At 43.5% G+C, this 22319-nt stretch overlaps 1 protein-coding gene across 7 annotated transcripts in view; it reads left to right on the plus strand.

Moving 5' to 3' along the window:
* Positions 1–305: 305 nt before the first annotated feature.
* PDE8A (phosphodiesterase 8A) overlaps positions 306–22319 on the plus strand; it is a 111219-nt gene continuing 89205 nt past the window's right edge. The window contains exons 1-2 of one of the 7 annotated variants that reach the window (XM_085234054.1): positions 306–878; positions 1146–1751. In XM_085234054.1, coding sequence (XP_085090180.1) covers positions 1491–1751 — 261 coding nt within the window. In that variant the 5' untranslated portion in view covers positions 306–878; positions 1146–1490. The other 6 variants (XM_085234057.1, XM_085234060.1, XM_085234055.1 and 3 more) reach the window with 6 other exon arrangements.

Here is a 22319-nt window from a genome sequence, read left to right on the forward strand (position 1 = left end):
AAGCCTCGCAGCGCGCTTTTCCCCGCCCCTCAGCGGAGCCGTCACGCGCCCGCCGCCCGCAACCCAGCGCGCGAGGCGCACGCGGCGGTTTAAAGTTCGCTCCCGCGGGCGGGGCCGCGGCGCGGCGCGCCATTGGCGAGGCGCGGCTCATTTGCATTGACGCCAGCGCGGGCCGGAGGTCAGCGCCGGCGGCTGCTTTTATTGGCTCCGCCGCGCCGCTGTCAAGCGTGGGGGCAGCGCGGGCGAGGGGGGGGGCGGGAGGGGGGGGGAGCGGGAGGGGTGGGGAGGGGACGGGCGGCTCTGGGCGGGCGGGGGAGGGGGGAGAGCGCCGCCGCAGCGCTACAACCAACGGCGGGTGCGGAGTCGGAGGAGGCACTTCCCTGCTGCGAGGGACGCCGGCCACACGGCCCCGGGAATTAGGGCTGTCGCCGCTGCAGCGCTTATCCGTGGAGATGGGACGTTAGGATCGCTTTCTGCTACTTCTCGCTTTTTTTTTTTCTTTCTTTCTTTTTTTTCTTTTTTTTTTTCTTTTTGATTTTCTTATTATTTCATTTTTAATTGTTTCCTCGCCTCGTTCTGCCGCCCCACGCCTTCCCCCCAACATGGAGGCCCTTTGATGCCTCCGCGGGCCGCCCCCGCCGCCCCGGCCCGGCCGCTGAGCGCTGAGCTCCGGATGCCGCTGCGGCGGGCGGGACGCGGCGTTCTGCCTGCGGCCACCGCGAATGTCACCGCCGCGGCGTGAGGGGCGCGCGGGGCGCCGGGGCGGCTCTCGCCCCTCGCCGTCGTTCCGGTGATCGTTTCGGCCGCCCCGAGCGCAGCGCGGCGCCCAGCGGGACCCGGCGGAGGCAGCGCCGTTGGCGGGGAGCGCGGAAGACGCGGTGGGGAGCGCCCCCCCCCCCCCCCCCCCCCCCCGGCCGGGTTAATCGGTAACGCCGTGCGAACTCAGGTGGAAAATGCGCCGTGCTCCGGACTGAGAGGGAGGAACGGTGCCGTGTCTCCGGCAGCGCTGAGCCGACGAGACGCCGGGCTGTGCGTGCGGTTGGGGCTCGCGTTTTTGTGACCTCCCCTATCGACCCCCTCCTTTTTTTTCTTTTTTCTTTTTTTCCTCTTTTTTTTAATTTTTTTTTTTTTTTCCTTACCCCCAGAAGGAAAGCGAAGCTAAGCTTTCAGATGGCTTAGGAAAATCCCTAACACCCTGTGACACCATGACGCCGGCCCGCTGCTGACTGCCCCCCGCCCGCTGCCGGGCCGCCGTCACCGCGGAGCCGCGCCCGGGGCCGAGGAGCGCAAAGCCGATCCCCGATCCCGGCGGTGCGGAGGGACCGATGGCAGCGACCCGGCGGGGAGCTGAGCCGCGGGACTCGGCCCGTTAGCAAACCCAGGCGGGGGGAACGTACCAACGGGAAGGAGAGAGAGAGAGAGAGAGAGATACGCGTGTATATATCTCATATATATACAATTGAGAAGTGTTCCCCAGGTGGCCACAAAGCATGGGCTGTGCTCCAAGCATCCACATCTCTGACAGCAGAGTGGTCTATCACAGTAGCAAAGAGTCCGAGGAGTGCCATTCCCCTCACCAGACCAACACCACCATGTCTCAGCAGCAGCAAGGCAACCCCGTCCCGGGATTATTCATTAAATCCTCCAACACATCCACTTATAAAGTGAGGACTAATTCCTCTAAGAAAGACAAGAGGGAGAACAGCCAGAGCATGGAGGCAGAGACCCAGACCAGCAGATCCAGTGTTAAGGTAAAGGGGTGTGGACCACGAGCGCCGTTTCTCCCACTGAAGTCAAACATTGTGGGGCAGCTCATCCTGCTGGAGCTGTCAGCATTTGTTTAAAACTCATCAGCCCCACAAACGGCTCTTGTGCTGTTCTGTGCCATGCTGGGCTCAGCGAGCTGGGAAGTGGATGCTGTGGGTGCCTTGCAGCCACCAGGCCTGGGGCTCACCTCGGTGCTGGGGTGGGCTGCTGGGCAGAGGGGGGCTTCAGGTTGTGCGCCGGGTGCTCTTTACACCAACAACTTGTTGACCTTGTCTGTTGTTGCAAGTAGCGTGTTGTTCTTCTTTTTTTTTTTTGGGGGGGGGGGTATCTTTTAGTGTGTGTACTTTCCTGTAGGGAGGCAGCATCAGCCCTGTAAGAAATTAGCAGGCACATACTGAAAAAAATTGCATTTCAATTTCGTGGCTCTGTTTTAGAGTGTTCATAGTGCAGTTCTTGCTCATCTGCCTCCATTCCATTGGTGCACCATTGCTTTACGTGTTATACTTCCATTCCTAATGCTGGCGGCTTTGAATATTCCATATTTTCTTGGGGGGAGCTGTCTCTATTTCTCCAAAGTAAATTATTGCAAATGTCAAAGGAAAGTGTAGCACCCCAGGGATGTTGTATAACATGGCTGATCTGCCCTGGGCTGCTGTGATAAGCACTGAGATATGCACGCTGTCAATAGGAGATAGGGGCTGGGGGTGCAGCAGGAGCTCACACAATGTCAAGTGCTTTGCACACACAGAGGGACCAATGATTCGTAGCTTCCTCGGGAATTTTACATGCTCAGGAAGAGTATTGGCCCAAAACAATTTTCGTCTGTGCTGTGGGGGATTTTTTTCAATCGTTTTCCTCCAGATTTACTAAGTTCAGTTCATAGGAGATTTAAAAAAAGCTGTGGGAAATGGGAAGATATAGTGTGAAGTGGGTTAAAGGAGAAATGAACGGTACCTCAGCCAGCACACGAAGGTCGGCCGCGTCAGAGGAACCTCAGGTTTTGTGTAACGCCGTGCAGGAAGCGGAGCGGGACGGCTGTGCTCACACGCGGTGCTCGTGCTTGTATGGCACACTGTGTGGTAGCTCTGCTCACAACCCTGACTGTTGTTTTTCCAGCTTTATTTTTAATCGTGTTTATAACTGCGCCTTACAGAAATTGAGCAACAAAAATATTCTTATATTTTATATTGTGTGATTTTGATTTTGTGCTTGGTTGGAGGGGGGGGGGTGGATAAACAACTCCAAGATCTTCTAGAAGCCTGTGCATGGGAAGAGGTCTTAATTGTGTCAGAATTTTGTTGTTTGATTGCAGGCACTTTGTAACAGCCCTTGTTACTTGGTTTAGATAACCCAGCCAGGTGCTGTGTGTGTGATTGGGGCTCCTTGCGCAGGAGCTATTCTGATTTTCATCACTCAGTGGTTTTCTGCCCTTGTCATGGGTCTGAGCACGTTGCTTGGGTTTTGGGAAGTGAGAATGGAATTCTGTTTGTGGTCAGTCAAGTACAAAATCTGATTGAAACATCCCTTCTGTGTGATTTTTTACATGTGCAATCCTACTCTTCAGGGATACAAGGCAGCATGGTACTTCATTCTCTGCTTTTATTGTTAAGTGAGTTTATCACGATCAGATTTATGCATTTACAGTCTCTACTGTGCTGGAGTGTAACCATATATTGCAGAAGTCGTGCTGCAAAGAGCTACATTTGACAGCAGCTTTCACAATACAGTGCTGTTGTTTGAAGCCAGGAGGGTCATAGGGCAGCGGTGGACACTTCTGGAGTTAAAGGAATTTTTGGTTTGAGAAGGAACTGAGAGAATTTGGGTGCTGCTGCATAGAGCACACAGTGTGTTGTGGCACCTGGGGTACCCTCATCCTAACTGCAGATGCTGCATTCCTTTTGTGCCTTGGGGGTCTAATCAGCATTTGTGTGAATGGCCAGTAACCTGCCTGAATGCTATCTCCCCTTGTTTCATGGCACTTTAATTGATTTCTTTCTCACTCTTCTGTTATTATGCTCAAATTAAAGCAAAGGAGAAGTCCTAGATGAGAGCTAAGAACAAAATTTGATCCATGTGTAAATCTCATGTTATCACTTCAGCTGACAACAGCGTGAATTTAAAATAAGTGTAATAGGTAATACAGTGACTTTTATTGCATTGTTTTGGTAGCAATAGTGCACGTGTCAAAAGAAGAAATAACCCACACTGATTGTAAAATGGCCTTACTTATATTGCTCGTTAGCCCCCAGACTTATTCTGGTTTTATGGTTGTGTCTTGTTAAATCTTTGTACTGTTCAGATAGTGGCGGATCATTTGCCAGGGTGTGTAGTGTGAGTGTTGTGTGATTTGCATTGATTTACAACCTGTAGCTAAAAAATTGCCTGCTGTTTTCTAATAAGGAAAAGCCTAAATTTATCCGTAGTAAGCATGCAGTAAACTCCTGAACGCGCCATGCACAGAGATCAATGCTGCAATAGCTGCTCCCCGTGTATATGAATGTGGCAATAGTGTGTGATAAATGGAGAGGCCTTTATAATAAAATGTTTGGTCCTGGTGCCTGCATGTCCCTCTTTAATTAGTAATTTCATATGTGGCTTTCATTTGAAAATTTATGAGCAGCTTGGAAGCGGTGCTATATCTGAATGGTGAACCAGCCGTGAAACCCTTCTCTTAGTTTTCAATGCACAGACTGCACAGCTTGAACTCTGTACTTTTCCCAGTGGAAGATGAGCAAGATTTACACAGTAATAGCACTGTTGCAGAGGAGAGGCTTACTGATTTTTATTTTTTTTTCCAGCTCTAGAAGTCTGAAGATTGTGAGTTGAAAATTGTGACAGCCTTTTTGTATATATCGTTATGATTTGTTTCTTCAGACTGCTGTGGAGCTGAGTTTGTATTAAGGGTGCTTAGCTGTACACAAATCTGCTTAAACACTTTCCAAGTAATAGTCCTGTTAACATATAGTACAGGTAAGGACTGGCACGGTGTAAGGACCTCATGGGCGTGTGTTTAAAACTGGCTTGGGTGTCTGTAAGCCTGTGCTGTCCCAACAACACGTGCCAGTGTCACTTCCACAGTGCACACTGCGATGCATACGGCGCATTTATTTTGCCCCCCATTCTTTTATGTATGTGATTTCCTTCCTCTTCTCTTGTGTAACTCTCCCTGTCATGTATATTTAACTCAGAAGTGCGTATTTGAGTGCAAGGGGATCGGAGAGTAAATCCATACTTCCTTTATTGTAAATTCACAGTTGCTGTAAGCCAGCAGGACTAGATCTGCCATAGCCTTTTGATTGATAAGCTGATGTGGGGCACCCACTTACACCCATGGTGCTACAGCACCAAGTTTTCTTTGTTCAAAACCTGCAAAATTGTGAGTTTTACAGCCACTGCAAAGCAGTGGTTGCATAATTCTGCGTTCGGGAGGACGTATGCTGACTTGTACTTTCAATGCTGAAATGGATCTCACTTTGGCGTTTAGCAACACACTATTTAGTTTGTTAAGCCATCTGTTCTTTTCCTGCCTGTCTGGCGATTCCTTCCCCTTGCACCATATCAGCTCTCCCACCTTTGAAACTCCCACACGCTCAGTCCCTGCTTTCAGCGAGGCCACCCGACCCTCCCAAACCCTCCCTGTTCCCACTGAAGCTGTCCTCAACCATTTCCCCGACAAACCTCCCAGCACTGTCTCCCTCCCACTTCCACTGACGTCAGCCCTCCCGTGCAGAGATCCTTGCTCTGCCGCGAGGATCCTTCCCACGCTGCCCTACGCTGGCTGTGCTCAGCCCCACGACTCCGGGCTCCCAGGCTGACGGTCGTGGTGCTTTTATTTCCAGGCAGGAACCCTTTTCTCCAGGGAATGGGGAGGTCGAATTTGTAAATTATACAAAGTGAACTGATGGAGCGACGTGAACTTTCCATATTCATGCCTGGGTTATTTTTTTTATCTTCACCTTTTAATTTCCTGTTGTTTGTAATGTCAACTAGAAAAGAACTGGAAATCACTTGCAGCGTATATCTCACCTCTATGAAAGTAGTCAAAGATGTACTTTTGATTTTTAAACCATTATTACTAGATCTCTCCTGGTCATGCAAACCATCAGCAAAGTGTGCTGCTGGTTTGGGGGCACTTCCCTGTGTGAGTGAGATGAGCCAGTTTAGAGCCTGCGTTTTTGCAGTGCTTACTGTTGGTGGAAGCTCCGCTGAGTCTTCTTTCAGCTATGAATTCTTGCTAGTCACAAAGCACTGCTTTCTCTCTGTCCTTGCTACATTCTTTGCCTGGCTTTGCCAGCTTTAACAGCTTTAAGTTGTCTGCCACCCAAATGTGTTGGTAGATTAAGTATTAAAAACATATTTATTTCTATGGTTCTAGTTATGTCTTGCTGTGTTACACCTTTTGTAGAGCTGACGTGAAAGTGAAGTCCATCCTCGGTGAGAAATTTTCATGTTGGATGTACTTATAAGATGGGCAGAAGAACAAGAGGTGCTGCAATTAGCAGTTCTCCATCCCTTCCCACATTTCCAGTGTTAGACGTGGTGTGAAATGGCACTGCAAGGGACCAGCATAGCCTTAATATTTAATGTGCCAGCCAGGCAACTGAAGTTATTCCACTTTTTGAGCAGCTAGAATGCTGACTGACTTTCAGATAAGTCCTCAAAGAGGAAATACGTATTTAGGGATATGGACAATTGAAGCTCTTATTAGCTTGCTACAAAAAAGTGAAAGAAAAGCAAATCTGATAATGAGCAGCTTGCCCTCAGGGTGAAGCTGTTTCAATGGAAGCTTTGCATAAGTCAGGGTTGTGTTGGGAGACCCTACATGCACCTGCACACCTAGGAGAACAATTTAGTATTGTGTTCTGGTTGGGTTGCGTGTATGGATACAATGTACCACATTGCAAACAGCTTTACCAGCCGTGGCTGGAGTTAAATCCTTGCAGAGATGTTTTCAAGATAGCACCTAAAATGTGATTTTACATCCAAGGTGCAATTTGTGGTGTGAATTGCATTCAGGGCTGTATATGTGAGGCTCATTAATTCACTGGCGTTTCAGTACCAACTTGCTCAGCCCTGTGACATTGTACTCACTGCTGTCAGCCCATCGGGTAGAATAATTAGGTATCTTCATTTAACCATAATTTAAATTGGCATGGGACAAGATGCAAATTGAATAGTTTTAATGTGCATGTCGGGTTGAATAGTTTGATTGCTCAAAGTCAGATTTTAAGCTTTCAAAGGCATGGAGAAAGTGATGTCAAAGTGCCCATTTGTCAAAGGTTTCGGCATCCAGCCGCTTTTACCTTCCTTCTTAAAATCTCTGCTAAGGTCGGAATGCAGTAAACAACATTGACATATGCACTGTGAGACTAAATAGTGCAGGCTCTAATTTGTACGTTCTTCCAGACCACCCTCTTTTACTCTGGGCTGAATTGTTGGCCTCAGATCAAACTCCCAGGCCCTTTTCTCCTCTTCCTCGTAAAATCTGTAAATATGTCTCTGTACGTAATGTAAAAAGCTTCACATCCTATAAAGCAGCGCCCACGTGTGTGGCTTTGTTTCACTGGAAAGGATGAGGGCTGAAACCTACTTTTCTGACATGGAAATGTGTTGAAATGCATTATTGGTTTTACTTTTTTTAGTCAGAATAGAAATGAATCCTTTTGCTAAGTAATGTTGAACAGATTTGAGTTGTGTCTGTTTCTGCATTAGAAATGAGGATTCACTTCTTTTTCCAAAAGCAGAATTAGTTTACACTTTGGAAGTCGCACAGAAAACTTTGAATGTTGTATATACTTGGAAAGATCAAACCTTTTCAAGCAAGAAGTGTTTTTTTTCTCTATGAAACAAACCTGCATAGCTCCACAAGGAGATTTCTGACTACAGCTTTGTGAAAGGAAAAATGGTAGCCTTGAAATCTCCTCGTTGTTAGATCTCCCAGTTTCCTAAGTAAATCCATGCAAAGAAAACACAGAATCATTGGGCTAATATGAAAGAATGACATCCTCTGCTTCCCATTGTTTTTAACTCTGAGTTAGCAGCGACCTTTAGCTTCCTACTGGGATGCAGTGGAAGCTTTGAGGCCCCACATTACTTCAGGTTACACATTTACCATAGTTTTTTGTCTTTAAGCTTGAGGTTCTGTTGTGTCTGATACAAACTGGCCAGACAAATAGCCTCAGTAAGTAAACCTTCTTTACAGAGATGAAGCTTAGAGAGGTGTGTGTATGGCTTACTTAAAGCACAGCAGAAGCCCTGTGATCTGCACTGACCATGATCTTTTTGTATTCTGTGATTTGCTTCATCACACACTTGTGTGCCTCACTTGTGCTGATATCACAGCTGCTTCTCTTCTGATGCTTAGGTGTAGAACTCTCCTTTGTAGCAGTAGTTTGAATCCCAAGTTTTGAAATACGTACGTGTTGTGTGATAGGTAGGTAGGTCAGGATCTGTGTACAGCCTAGCAGGCTGAGTTTGCAGCTGTGTATTTCTTTTTCTTTGGAATACTCTGTTTGCTGTTTCAGTTTTTAAGGTTTTTTTATTTTATTTTATTTTTATTTTATTTAAATGAAAGTTTGGTGTGAAATTCCTCAAATGGTTGAGGACAACCACACCTATTACTTTGGTAAGTTGAAGCAGAAGTGACTTTCCCTGCACACTCATTTACTGGCTGATAAAATCACACTGCCCTACTAGCTGTGACTTAGTTATCAATGTCCCAGGAGGAGGATCCAGGGGTCCATAGGTACCAGCATTCAAAGAAGCTCTGCCATGCCAAATATGGATGGTACTGGGACTGCTAGCGAGATATCTGTGCTTTGTTTTTCAAAATAAAAAGGAGAATTATTTTCACATACCAAAGAGGTTTGTTGGTGGGTGAAATTCAGACTGAAATTGCAGTCCTTCAGCCCCATTAAGCTCTGCAGTCTCAAGAGGTGTAGCTGTGGCAGGTCTTGGTCAGCTCTGTTTATCTTCCACTGTTGTAGAAGATAGCTCCCGGTTGGATATGAGATTTGGAAATAAAAATAGTGGCAATAATACTTGCATTAAGGGCAGAGTTGTTTCTGTCATTCCAGAAGGGCGTCGATATAGCTCTGCTAGGCAAGTCCTTGGCTCTACTGAAGCTAATGGAAAAGTTACAGTTTAAGAACAACCGGAATTCGGTCTCTGGTCCATAAATAAAACTTACCTGGATTCTGAAGTGAAACCAGAGTGTGTGCCCTTATGTCTGGGTACCATGTTTTATGATTGCTTAATCTGACACTAATGCAGAAAAGCTACCAATAACAGAAACTATTAACTGCTCAATGATGGGAGGAATAGGATAGAAACAAAATATTTTTTTTCACAGCTTCATATAGCAGTGAGGGCTGTTTTCAAGCAGTAGTGATGTAAAGAACATAAATTGCTATGGTTCCAGGTCACAGCAAGTCTGTGAGTCTACTGCTGATCTTGAGAGTGCTGGCTGTCAAAGTTAAAATGGAATTTCTAGGTGTTCAGAAAGATTTATTTTTCTGTATTTTTGTATCTGTGTTGTTATGTCTGAAGTATGCTGGGATGTGTTGGTTGCCAGGTGTTTTCTGGTTGCAGATGATTGCTCTGGGAACTCTGCTGCAGCCAAGGCTAGAGAAAGATATGGAGCTGGAGGCAGAAGGCTGCTGGCGGTTATCATGTGTCTCTGTGGATGAATTGTTGTATGTTTCTGCTTGCATGCTTGATCTTAATTGTATGTCACAGAGGATCAAGGCCACCATGTACCCAGGAACAGAGGAGCTGCTCTAAGATCAAACCATGTCCATGTAACGCAGTGCTTTGCTCTGCCCACAGTCAGCAGAATGTGCTTTGGAGAAAGATGCAAGATTCTATTTAAAGTTACAAAAATGAGAAGAGTTTCTGATGTTCCTCTTCTGAACTGAGCCTGGACATGCTGATTTACTTCTCCTTTCTAACAATTCTGGCATGTAGTATGGTACTTGTATTTTAATTTATCTCCTTAAGACTTTGTTGCTAAGCTGATAAATGCAATTAAGAATTTGTACTCTTGAGTGGAATTTATAAATGGTGGAATGACTTCCAAAGCCCATTCTGCCATGGCAGTGCATGCTTACCACTGACACGCTGTCAGTGTGGAACATTCATGTATTTGCAAATCTGCAAACACTGTTGCAAGGACCAAGAACAGATGAAAGTGTTTAAAAGAAAGCAAGTGGGTGAACTGTAAGCAAATATGAGTTTGCCTTTTGAAGAGAATCTTCAGGACCAGAGGGGCAAGGTGCTTTTCATGCATAAAGCAGAGTCTCCTGCAGATGGAAAAAAAAAAATAATCTGGGGGTTGCATTGATATTTTAGAGGAATAAAACATTTACAAACTCAGGCAAAGAGGGCTTTGCAAACCCAAACAGCTTTTGTTTTGTTAACAGCTATACTGAGAGGAAGAATAAGTCCTGGGAACTCAGAATCAATGCTTTCATTGATTGCCCTGCAATTTTTAATTTGCTTATTGTTTGTTTTCTTTTTGCGTTTTGCTGTGAAAGTGATCAGCTCTCTGCAGAATTTCAGACAAAAGGGCCGTTCTGCATACGCTGTCTCTCAGCTGTGTTATCATATGTCCTCAGTGCTGGAAAACTGAGGACAAGACTGGATTGTTCCTTGCCGTTTCATGTCATGCTGTGACATCTGTCATGACAACAGTCGAGTCAAGTTCAGAGGTAGTGTTGTCGGTTGCAGCCCCTCCTCCAAAGAGCAGCTCAATAACCTTTACACAGTACCCTGCCTCTGGCACTGGGGCTGGATAGCAAGAGCCAGTTTCTAGGCGATTAGGAAGGTTTTGAGATCCTTGATAATGATGATAAAAACTCTTGAAATTAATGCAGCTGCTCAGGGAGGAAGCTGATCTACTCCACTTACACTGGGCTTTGCTGGGAGACAGTGCTTGCTTCTGAAGGACAGGTTGTTGAATCTGGGTAGGCATCTTGGTTCCTGGAGCTAAATTATGATGAATCAGATAATCATATTTTACTGAAAAACAGAGTTTTGCTGTCAGTGTTTATATGTTACAGTGTTTGAATTTTTTTTTTTTAATCAGTGCAAAACCTCAAAGTTAGAGTGGGAAAGGGACCAAGCTGTGCTGGTGGTTGATGTAAGGATCAAACAGCTCTTCTGATCCCACACGTAGCCCGAGTCAGTGTGAGCAGTGAGGTTCATAGCTGGGCTGTCAAAAGAGAGTGCTGAAAATACTATCTCTTGTTTTGCCAATTAAACTGAAAGGAGCTTATTATTGGAGATTAAACAGCACTGAAGTTTTCTCCTAACTGAATCTTGTTTTTTCTGATTCCTAAAGAGCTCTTACAAGGCTCTCCTGTGCCCTTTGGGTAATACAAACTCTCTTCTGCTAAGGCTGTAGGACTTAGGCTGCAATGAGTCCATGTGGTCTCTTGCCCTTTCTTCCTGCAAAGAAGAGCCATCATTCCTCTCGGGAAACTTGACACTTCTGGTCAGTGGCCCCTTGCATTTTTTCCAGCTGGCTGGCATTCTAGGTGACTGATCACACAGAAGTACCCAGTTGCATCCACTTGTTCAGAATTCCCCATGCCAATGCTATTCCATTTCAGGATAAACGTACCAAGGAAGTGTGTTCTGTTGATTGTATCTGAAAACAGAGCTGTGCTTCCCTGGCTGTGGACAAACACCTTGACTACTTTAGGTTCTTCCTTCTCTGTAGCTCTATACCAATAAGAGTAACTATGCATGTGAGATATTACCTGTGGATCTTTAAATGCTTGACTCCTATTAGCTTCATGCCATTTTGTGAGGGTCACAAGGAGCTCTAAAGTATCTCTGGCCTTTTTTTCAACCCCTCTCCTTTTGCAGAGAGGTGGATGTGGGTGAAGGACTTGGCCTTTTTCATCAACTGAGAGGTCCCAGGCTAGCAGGTGGAATCCCTAGTGGAGGGATCTCCACAGGTTGCTCTGAAATAGTTTAGTGATTTGAATGTAAACCAACAAAACAAATCATAGAGCAAGAAAAGCGTGACAGAGGATTGACAGGGTGAGAAAGGGCTTATGGCTGTCAGCACTGCACCTCTGCTGTTGCTGGGTGCTGAAAAAGGTCCTGATATCCTTCAGAGTCTGAATCATGTTTGGGAAACCTTGACCTCTGACAGAGGAATAAGCTGAGGCCAGTGCTAATGGTTTGTTTAAACACAAGTTCTTAAACTCTGATTAATTGATTGCTGTAACTCTGTTTGGTTACTACGGATATTTTTGTCCTATAACAGATGTCAGCAGACTGTCTGGAGGAATATGTGCATACAAGATGTTTGCCAGTTAGTTTGCAGTTGGTTTAAGTAGAAAGCAAAAGCCTAAATTCATATATCCTTAGGTCTTGTTTTTGAAACTAGTTTGGACAGAGCATTTAGCGTCTGTTAACCTGGTTAAGGTGCAGGAAAGGTAGTGACACATCCTTAAGTGCTTTGTTCAAAGCCATGAACAACAGCAAGGAAGTAGTTTTAGGGTATACAGAGCAGCCTTTTCCTGATGCCCTCTGAGGTTTTCTGCCTTCATCTGGGTAGGATGGACCTCTGGGACCATGACTATCACATCAGTGCACCCATCTGCAGCACACAGGGCTGAAAGCTCGGATCTTTGCAGGGTTTCCTCAGGAGGATCTTCTTCCTCTTTCCAAATCATACGTGTCTTTCTAAAGGTCAGGCTATCTTAAGAAACCATTGCAGACTGTTCTCAAGTGATTATGCATCTTAATTCTCTAAAAACAGAAATAAAATGATGTAGCTCCTAGACATGCTGGGATGATCGGGGGGCTTTCTTAAGATGCTTTCTTAAATAGTGCTCTCTCTCATCATATGAGCTTTTAATTTCTCCATTCAGAAAAGTATGCAGCACTTCACAACTGCGCATAGCTGGGCACTTTCAAAGCCTGCTTCTTCAGACAAAATATATGAAAGATGACTGTTAACTAAACTTGGCTTAATTAAGTTGACAGTTTCACAGCTCCTTTGAACAGCTCATTAACTGCAGGCTGCAGTGTCTTTGCAGCCAAAGCTCCACAATACATCATACGGTGAACCTGCTGACAGAAGGGTACAACTTCCAACACAGGCTTTAAGAGATCAGATTTATTACTGCAGTCCTGCTTCTTCTAAAACCAGTTAAGGCCTCCATTAACAGCTGCTACAATATAGTCCCAATTTAGTCTCCATGGTAGCTGATAGAACAGCTGCTGAGGTAACGCAGACTAAGCTTACTGACTTCAGTTTAGCTCGCTGGGTCTCTTCAGCTTGGCTTTGGAGCAAGAGTTCATACTGTTTCAAAGAAGTCTGCGAACCTCTGCTGCCCATGATCCTGTGCTGAAAGATGCTATTGTGAGTTATGGAGCAAGTATCTAGGGTTTTGCCTCTTGTGTTAATATTGCAATGGTCTGTTCTTACCACTTGTGATTTCTTACTGACACGGCTAGGGTAAAGCCCTACAAAATTGCAGCAATTCTGATACTAATGTGCTTGTGACTGTGTGGTTTATGCCACTTAAGAGTAGAAATAAAGTGGTATAACTTCTTCCACAATAGAAAATTTCCTAGTATTTTTTGACATTCTTGACATTGCTGATTTAGGCAAAGTCTTAGTACAACTAGGACTGAACAGAGAATGTTACCTAGCCTGAAAATGTCTGTTGAAGGAACTGGATTTTTAGTATTTGGTTACAGATACACTGATAGTGGCAGAAAAAAAAGAAAAAAAAAAGAAAAAAAAAAAATGGCCATGCTGTTAAATTCTAATGTGGGTATTTGCAAACCTTTGGTAAGAAAAGGCATTTTTTGGTCAGCAAAGCTGTGTATGCTAGACCAGGCAGCAGAACAAACACAGCGGAGCAGTCCTTGAATCAGGACAAATAAGTGATTGTTAATGGCCTTTGTCCTCTGTTGCTGTTTTTGTGCCTTTTAGTGTAGGACATTTTGCTCACTTACTGTGAGACTCTTCATTCTGCAACTTCAGGTTATTACGGAGAAGTTGAACTCTCAGTTATTTAATTGCACTGTTTAGTAGCCAATAGACTACTAAATTATCTCGTGAAACTGTCCTAGATTTGTGTTGAAGTATGAAACAAATGGTTATTGCACAGAAGATACCAATTTACCAGGTATGATTTGATGGCAATTTGATAGTAATGCAAAAAAGCAACCTGTGGTCCAAACATTGTGAAGCCACAGCTGCTTCTGCAGAAGAGCAACTCTGCTGCTGTTTGACCGTGTTACTGTAGCATCTGCAGCAGTCTGCAGTTTTTCTTTAATTTGTTCAGCTCTACATAGCAGAGGTTCCTTCCTACAACCCCTTCTACAACACACAGTTTTTAAAAATCATCCTGCTTCCTATTACCATTCTGTTCTACCTTTGGCTGCCATTTTTATGTTTCTATAATTTCTTTTTCACAAACAATACACCTCATCTCACTGGCAGTATCAACATCAGCTTCTCTTTCTTAGTACATTACTTTTTTTTAAGAGAAGATGCTTTAGTTGGGTTAAGATCTTTAAGGAAGGTTTGGCTTCTTCCCATCCATTGGCTACACTAACACTATCCTAGAAGTTGTATAGTCTCTTATTTTGTTGTTGTTGACAAAGAAGAATAGCTGATAAACAGATCTCTCCCTGAAATTCTGTATTTTGTGCACAAAGTATACCGTTAATCATTTGCACCAAGGTCAATAGCCCCTGAAATGCTATTATTTATAAATCAGTCTGATATTAGAGGAGTATTTTCATAGCTGTGTAAGTGAAATCAAAACTTCAGCTAAAAGGCAGTAAACTTATTTCTGATTTGCCATACAATAAAAATGTTATTTTTCATCAATTTTCAAAATTGTGGTGCTTTTCTGTGCTTAAAATACTTTCCTTGCTGACATTTTAAATTGTAGGTATGTTTTTGTGTTGTTTAACCAAAATTAGTAACCGTGTTGTGGGATAAAATAGTTTTTTTTCTTCTTTTTATAGCACAAAACATAAATAATTAGCTGATATGTAAATTACTTGATTATAGTTTGCAGGTATGAATTTTACTTATTTGAATATGAAGAGAGACTGTCATAAATGACATTAAGCCTGGACTTGTAGTTTTGTATGATTCAGCTGGTGCTGACACATTTCGTAATACAGATTAGACAGTTTCCCTCTATTTTTATAACCACATCACTTCAGATATTAGCCCAGAAAGGAGAATAGTTACAGAAATAGTTGTGATCAAACTGAACTCTGTTCTGAAATGGAAAATGGTGATTATATGCTGGTGTCTGGGAGCTCTCTGTGGCCAAGTGACGATGGCTCACACCCTTTCCCATGTCAGACTGTAGATTGGAGATAATTACTGACTTTCCCAGACATTTCTTTCCTTGCTGGGAAATTGGTGTAGGCTTTTTTTTTTTTTTTTTCCCCTTCCTAGTGATCTTGAAAGGCCTTCCCTAAGTATTGAGCTCAAGCTAGTTTTGTGGCAGTTTTCTTTCTGGCACCAAGTGGGAGAAAGAGTTACTTCTCCTCCAGTCACTCCCCATGACTACCATCTTTACTAGTTGTTATTTTTATTTTTTTCCTCCAAAGGTAATTAAGTGCTATTTCATATCTTTCAAAACCTTCAGTGTTTCCTGTTCTTTTTTGCACTTGCCAAGATGGTGGCCATTCCAGAGGTGACTGGAAGTGCTTCATGAGTGCCTTCTGTCTTACAGAGCTATGTCCAGTATCTCCTTCTGCAGTCTGTTTTTGGGCTGCCAAGTGTTTCTCTTTGGTTTCCTGAAAATGGTGTCAATAGAATGAGGGAAGCCTGGCTGTCATCCTGATTGCACCAAGATGAGGAGGAATTTCACATAAGTGGGACTATGCAAAGAAATAGAGTTGTGAGACAAAGTCTCTTGCTTCTGTCTTTGTATCCATACAGAGCTCTACAAGCTGATACTTGAAGCTTGTAGAGTTAACTGGAAGGCTGTTCATACAGTCATGCTCATAGAATCATTGAGTTGGAAGGGACATTTAAAAGTAACCAAGTCCAGAGCCCATCCAGCCTGACCTTGCATGCCTCCAAGGATGGGACATCCACTACCTCTCTGGGCAGCCTGTTCTAGTACTTCACTATCCTTATAAAAACAAAACAAAACTTTTTTAATGATGTTATTAGATGGTTTCAGCTCTTTTTGTTTTCGTTTTTTTATTTTCTTTTTCCTGTCAGGGATGACCTCTGAGTGATGACCTCCAGTTTTCGGTAGTGCCCATAACTGATAACTTTTGGTGCCATATTAGAGCTCCAGCGTGCGTGCAGTGTAGAGCACAGGTGAATGAACCCTGCTGGCTTGGAAAACGGAGCGCTGAACAAAATGTTCTAGCCGATTTGAAGTCAGCTAGGTGTCAGTGGCAGGAGTGGTCATAATTGTCATTAATATGATGTACAGCCAAGAACAGAAGTGACAGAAAATATTTAATAAAAGAAATTAATTTAGGTGATTTTGTAATGTTGCCATAACAAGCTCTGTGAAGTTAGGCTTAGCACAAAGCCCTGGTAGTGTGCATTGGTACGGAAATGTATTTAGGCAGGAGATAGGTTTGCGTATTATAAGGAAGCTCTTTATTGAGTCAGCAGTCATTTCTTTTACAATTCATAATCTGCCAGTTCTGTCCATGGAAAATAATCCTAAAATTTAATTATTGTGCCTATTTTATTCTTTGTTCTTTACATTTTCTTTGCCTTTTTTTAAACTCCTTTCCAAAATGCCTCACCGCCTATAAACATTAGGCTGTTACATTTTCGAAGCTCATGACAACATTGTTCTGTAGATGTGCATTTGCTGGCTTTTGTGGGGTAAACACCCTCCAAGCAGAAACTAAGCAAGCTCAAGCTCAATCTCTGTGGCACACTAAGTCCTCATGTGCCCTGGGATCAGGAGTCCCTGGTCTGTTTTCATGTCACTCACATGATGTTGTTTCGCACTTGGCGTACAGTATTGGGTCAGCACTTCCTTGCTTTTTGAGAATGCTTCTCTTTTTAGAAAAAAAAGAAAGCAATTGCTTGATTCTAACTGCCCTTTGTATAACAACAGCTTTTTAGGGCTAATAAGTGAGCATTTCTAAACTTTTCAGCTCCTTTCCAGGCAAAAGCTAGCAGCATACAATTAGAAATTACTCAGCAGTAAAAAGAAACACAGCAACAGCAAATAAAGCACAGGACAACAAATAGTGTTTCTTGGGAAAGGCCTTCATTATTTTCGGAGATTGATTCCTCTTTAAAAATCCATTAGGCTGATCACAGTGTGTCTTGGCAGAAATTTTTGGGATATAGAAGGATATTTTACTCAGTGACTTGTAGGTTTGCATTGCTCAGGCAAGAAGATAAGATGATCAAATAGAAAAATGTTAACTTTGAATGATGTCTGATGGTCAGTCAAGGCTATTTTATAACTTGTCTGCTTCATGATAGATAAGCAACTGCAGTGCAAGGACTACACGCATTTATTAGTTTAAAAATTCTCCTTTAGCTTTGTCTAAATCGTGGGCGCTTTTTTTTTTTTCCTATGACTGAAACTGTGGTAACCTCTCCTGTCCTCAAGGCGTAATCAGTGTGCTACTTGAGGGGAAAAAAAAAAACAAAAACGAAGGTAGGAAATGTTTTTATAAGATCTGAAAACTGTTTCCAACTTCAATACTTTGAGTGTACCTAGGCATTAGTAGGTCTGCTGACTCTTATTTCCCACAGTATTCTCCTGGAGAAGCCAGCAGTTCATGGCTTGGACAGGTGTGATCTTTGCTGGGTAAAGAACTGCCTGGAGGGCGGGGCCCAGAGAGTGGTGGTAGATACAGTTAAATCCAGCTGACATCTGGTCATGAGTGGTGTTCCCCATGGGGTATTGGCACTGATCTGGTTTAATATCTTTATTGATGATCTGGGCGAGGAGATTGAATGCATCCTCAGTAGTTAGCAGTGCTGATCTACCAGAGGGTAGGAGAGCACTACAGAGGGATCTGAACAAGCTCGATTAAAGGACTGAGGCAGCTTATGAGAGGTTCAACACAAGTGTTGAGTCCTACACATTGGTTACAATAACCCTATGCAATACTATAGGCTTAGGACAGAGTGGCTGAAGAGCTGAGTATGGCAAAGTCACTTTAAAACAAAATCAAAAACTGGAGTATTAGTCAACAGCTGGCAGAACATGAGCCAGCAGCGTTCTCAGATGGCCAAGAGGGCCTATGAGCAGGAGGTGGTCATCGCTCTACTTGGCACTGGCGAGACTGCACCTCAAGTACTGGGTTCAGTTCTGAGCCCCTCACTACAAGAAAGACATTGAGGCCCTAGAGGATGTCCATTGAAGGGCAAAAAAGCTGTGGAGGGTCTGGAGCACAAGTCATATGGAAAGTGGCTGAGGAAACTGAGATGGTTTAGGCTGGAGAAGTGGAGGCTTGGGGTGACTTCATCACTAGAATTGCCAGAAAGGAGATTGTGGTGAGGTGAGGGTTGGCATTTTCTCCTGGGTAACAGCGACAGGATGAGAGGTAATGGCCTTAAGTTGCACTAGGGGAGGTTCAGGTTGGATATTAGGAGTATTTTCTTCTCAGAAAGAGTGATAATACATTGGAACAGGCTGCCCAAGGGCAGCGGTGGAGTCACAATTCCCTGGAGTTATTCAAGAAAAGAGTGGATGTGGCGCTGAGGGACGTGGTTAGTGGCCATGATGGCAATGGGTTGGTGGTTGGACTAGATGATCTTAAAGGTCTTTTGCAGCCTTAATGATCCTATGATTTCAGGTATCATTGCTACTGTTCAGAAATATCTGGCTGTATGTGTAAGTTTGGTGTGTTCTGTTCAGTTGAGTAAATTCTGTTCTGTATGTGAGTTGTTGGGGAGGACAGAGAGGAGGGGGCTATGCTGCTTTGAGGAAAACTGGTTTAGGAAAGAAAACAAGTTGTGGAACTAATATAGCTGTAGTGCCATTGTATTTATTTTAATGTGGAGTAGCATGCAGCTTATGAAGAGATCTTTATAATTGTTTTTGATAACCAGTCCGAAAAAAGTGGAAGGAATTAGCACTAACAAGAAACCTCCATTTAAAATGTAGACTAACAGAGATAGGGATCATCTTTTCCTGTATGTTTGTAGGGCTGTCGTACAGTTCAGTGCTTGTATAACACAAATGTACAAATGAAGTAAAAAAAAAAAAAAAAAAAAAAATCAAGAACTGAATTCTCTGTTCATTCACTTTCTACAGTGACGTGCTTCTCTTAAGACTTAAACTCATTTGCGCATGAGGAGAGAGCAAGAGTTGCATGTTGAATTAGAAATAGTTTAGTTTAGAAATAGATGGTTTGTTCTTCTGCTGGCATAATTAATGACAGTCGCAGTTTTTAGTGTTTCAGTTAAGTATTTTAAAAGAGAGAATTGGCATTAAAGTTATCAGACTGCAGTTATCAACTCGAGGTTAAAAAAATAATTTTATAATATCCAAAAGAGCATATTGCTCATTTCTGTATGCATGGCTGTTTTTATAATCAAATGTAATTTTAATCCCTGATGTCTTAATGTTAAAAAAAGAAAAAAAAAAAAAAAAAAAAAAAGGAGATGAAAGACAAGATAATCTACGCTTGCTGTTTTGTTTTCTGCATCTGATTTTGCAACTGCAATCTTCAGTAAATGGCGTTGCTCTCCCTGTGGTTGCCCAACTGACGTCAGTGGTGGCACCGCAGGGGGGGGGGACAGCAGTGGAGCCCTCCCATGGAAGGACACATGATGCTGAGGGCAGCTGGAGGCCTGCCAGGCAGCTTTGCACTCTCTCATAGAAAATGATTTTCTTAACCTGTTGCGTTAAGCCTGAGAGAAATGAACGGGTCTACCAGAATAAAGTATATTCTGATATTTGAAACCAAAATATTTTTGGTGGTTGCTGAATTGAGTATCTCTCAAGAAGCATGATATACTAGATACAATGCTCTGACTGCTATTCCTGCAGAACCAAAACCAGGGGGCAGTTAACCTCAACCCTAAACACCAGGCTTTGCAATGCTGCTATCCGGTGTTGGATGCAACAATCCCTTGTGCTTCTCTGGGGCTCAGCTGGCCCCAGCACGGGCTGGGAGCCCCAGCACAGTGACTCCAGGGTAGCCCCAGTGGCTGAAGTGATAGGTCTAGTAGTTAGGAAATAAACAGTAGTTACAAAGTGATTAAAGTCCTTGGGGTTTCTTTAGTAAGATCTTGGACTGTAAGTGAAGTACAGGAATCACCTGAAATAGGTCTTGATATTAAGATAAGCAAAAGTATGGTCTAAGCTGAAACTTGAGCTTCTTGGAACAATTTCTTTCTTTCCTGCCTGAAAGAGCTATGTCAAGGTGTGCTATGAGAAGGCAGTCCCTGATGTCTGGCTGAAATGCCAGCAGGCCTCCTGCAGCGGAGCACTGACCTCAGAACGGCCCAGTGCCCTGGGGAGAAATGGTATTTATTTAGCTTTCACATGATCAAATTGGGATTAAGTTGGATATGTAAAAGGCTGTCCTGTACCTCATGCTCTCAGCTTAGACATTAAGTAGCTGTTTCCCAGGATGTAGAATGAAATGCTAACACTGACCAAAGCACCTTGTTCTTTTGTTTCCAGGGAAGCAAGATCCAGGTGTGGAGAGTGTTGTTCTTGGGAGCTGCTTTGTATAGCTTCATCCTTCCTCAGCTGAACCAGTAAAGAAATCTGAGGGTAACTAAAGGGCAGAGGTAGAGCAATAATATGTAGAGGAACATGGCTCCCCAGGGAGGTGGTTGAGTCACCATCCCTGGATGTGTTTAAAATTCATTTGGATGTGGTGCTCAGGGACATGATTTAGCAGTGGGTTGTTAGAGTTAGGGTAGTTTGGTAAGGTTGTGGTTGGATTTGATGATCTTTAAGGTCCTTTCCAACATGAGCAATTCGATGATTCTGTGATTCTATGAAATGACCAGGCCATCCTGGGTAATGGAAATTGGAGAACTGTGAAAATGTGGGGACTTGTTGGTGCAACATGCTGTGGGAATAGAAGTGCACCATTTCCAGTACTTGAGGGAGGTAAGTTGGAGCTAGCTTTGATATTCGCTGCCCTGAGTAGATCTCCTCACAAGAAGTTGAGGAGATTGCACCTTGAATGAGATGTTGGCAGGAGCCCAGAGCCCTTTCTGTTCGGTGCAGCCTGGCCAAGGGCTCTGTGACCATGGCATGGGATTGTCCCTGGCAGCATGGGAGGAGGCACGGCCCCTGCACTTCCTGCCAGGAGCTCACTGAATCCCAATGGCTGGGGAGTACAGTGTGCTGGAATCCTGTCAGCAGGCCTGTGAGAGTCTTTTCTATGTTTCACCTTGTGAAGAAGGGAAAAATTATCTCATGTGCTGGGCAGTGGCAGTCTGGGGTGTACCAGGGCAGGCTTAGATTTTTCAGAAAGTTGCATCTCTTTTCTTCCTCACCTCTTATCTCTTTGATTGCTCTCATATAACTTTGGCACGCCTCAGTGCCTGCAGTGTGTGTACAAATGGTGAACACAGGCTGACAGAAAGCAAGGAGGGCGGGCGGCTGTCCCGCGGTGGAATTGTTTCCAGAAGTGACTCTGTAAAAATGACAGCAGGAGGTTCTTACACTTGTTCTCTCAATCACTTTCAGATAAAACTTTGCTTGGTTTACAAGTCACAAGGTGATTTTTCTAACAGCCAGTATTTCAAACTCTCACATTTGGGTTTGACAATCAAGCTGTTTTCTGTCTGAATCTTACTTCATTGCCAGTAATAAAAATTCCAGCTCACTCAGCCATGGTAATATTGGTTTTGCAGAGCTAACAGTAGTAAAAGCTTGTTTTTGTCAGCAAAGTTAGCAAGATTAAGTCTCAAAGAAATGTCACCAAGACAACGGATGTATAGGAAAGTGCTTTGTTTTGTTGGTGACTTACCTTGGACCAAACTCTACTGAAAGGACTAAGAGCTTGTTTCACCAGCACTGGGTTTTGCTCATTGCCTCACCTAGGCAAAGGAAAGAAGATCTCCGTTCAGGAATGTTGAGGTTTATGCAACTTGCTCTGTCTTACTGACTACTGCAACATAATTATTCCTGGATTTAGGATACACTTCCTCTCTTTCCTTGGTTTTATTGCCAGTATTTGAATCTTGGAAAAAATTAAATCATATGTTATCATCAAGCAGAATTTTTTTTTCACGTGGAATTTTGAAAACTCTAATTAATTGCTGATGGGATCCATTCCTCTTATTTGTCCTCTGTTTCCTATTATTTCCTTACTTCACTGGTGTCTTGCAATTTCTGTTATTAATCTGTTATTTAATTCTGTTATTTAATCCTTCGTAGAGTTGACAACTTCATTTTGAAAAAGAAAGAAATGAAACCTTAGAAGAAAATGCCAAATATATCTGCTTAATTGTCATCTGTTTACTCTGCAGTCTGATGGCAGAACTGTCTTCCCAGCCTCCTGCTGATTGTCATTTTCTTGCTGTCACAAAGATTATCAACTTACAAATGCTTCTGTGAAGTCGGAATGTTATTTCACAGTCT

The sequence above is a fragment of the Meleagris gallopavo genome, chromosome 12 (assembly GCF_905368555.1).
Source record: "Meleagris gallopavo chromosome 12, MGAL_WU_HG_1.1, whole genome shotgun sequence".
NCBI lineage: Eukaryota > Metazoa > Chordata > Aves > Galliformes > Phasianidae > Meleagris > Meleagris gallopavo.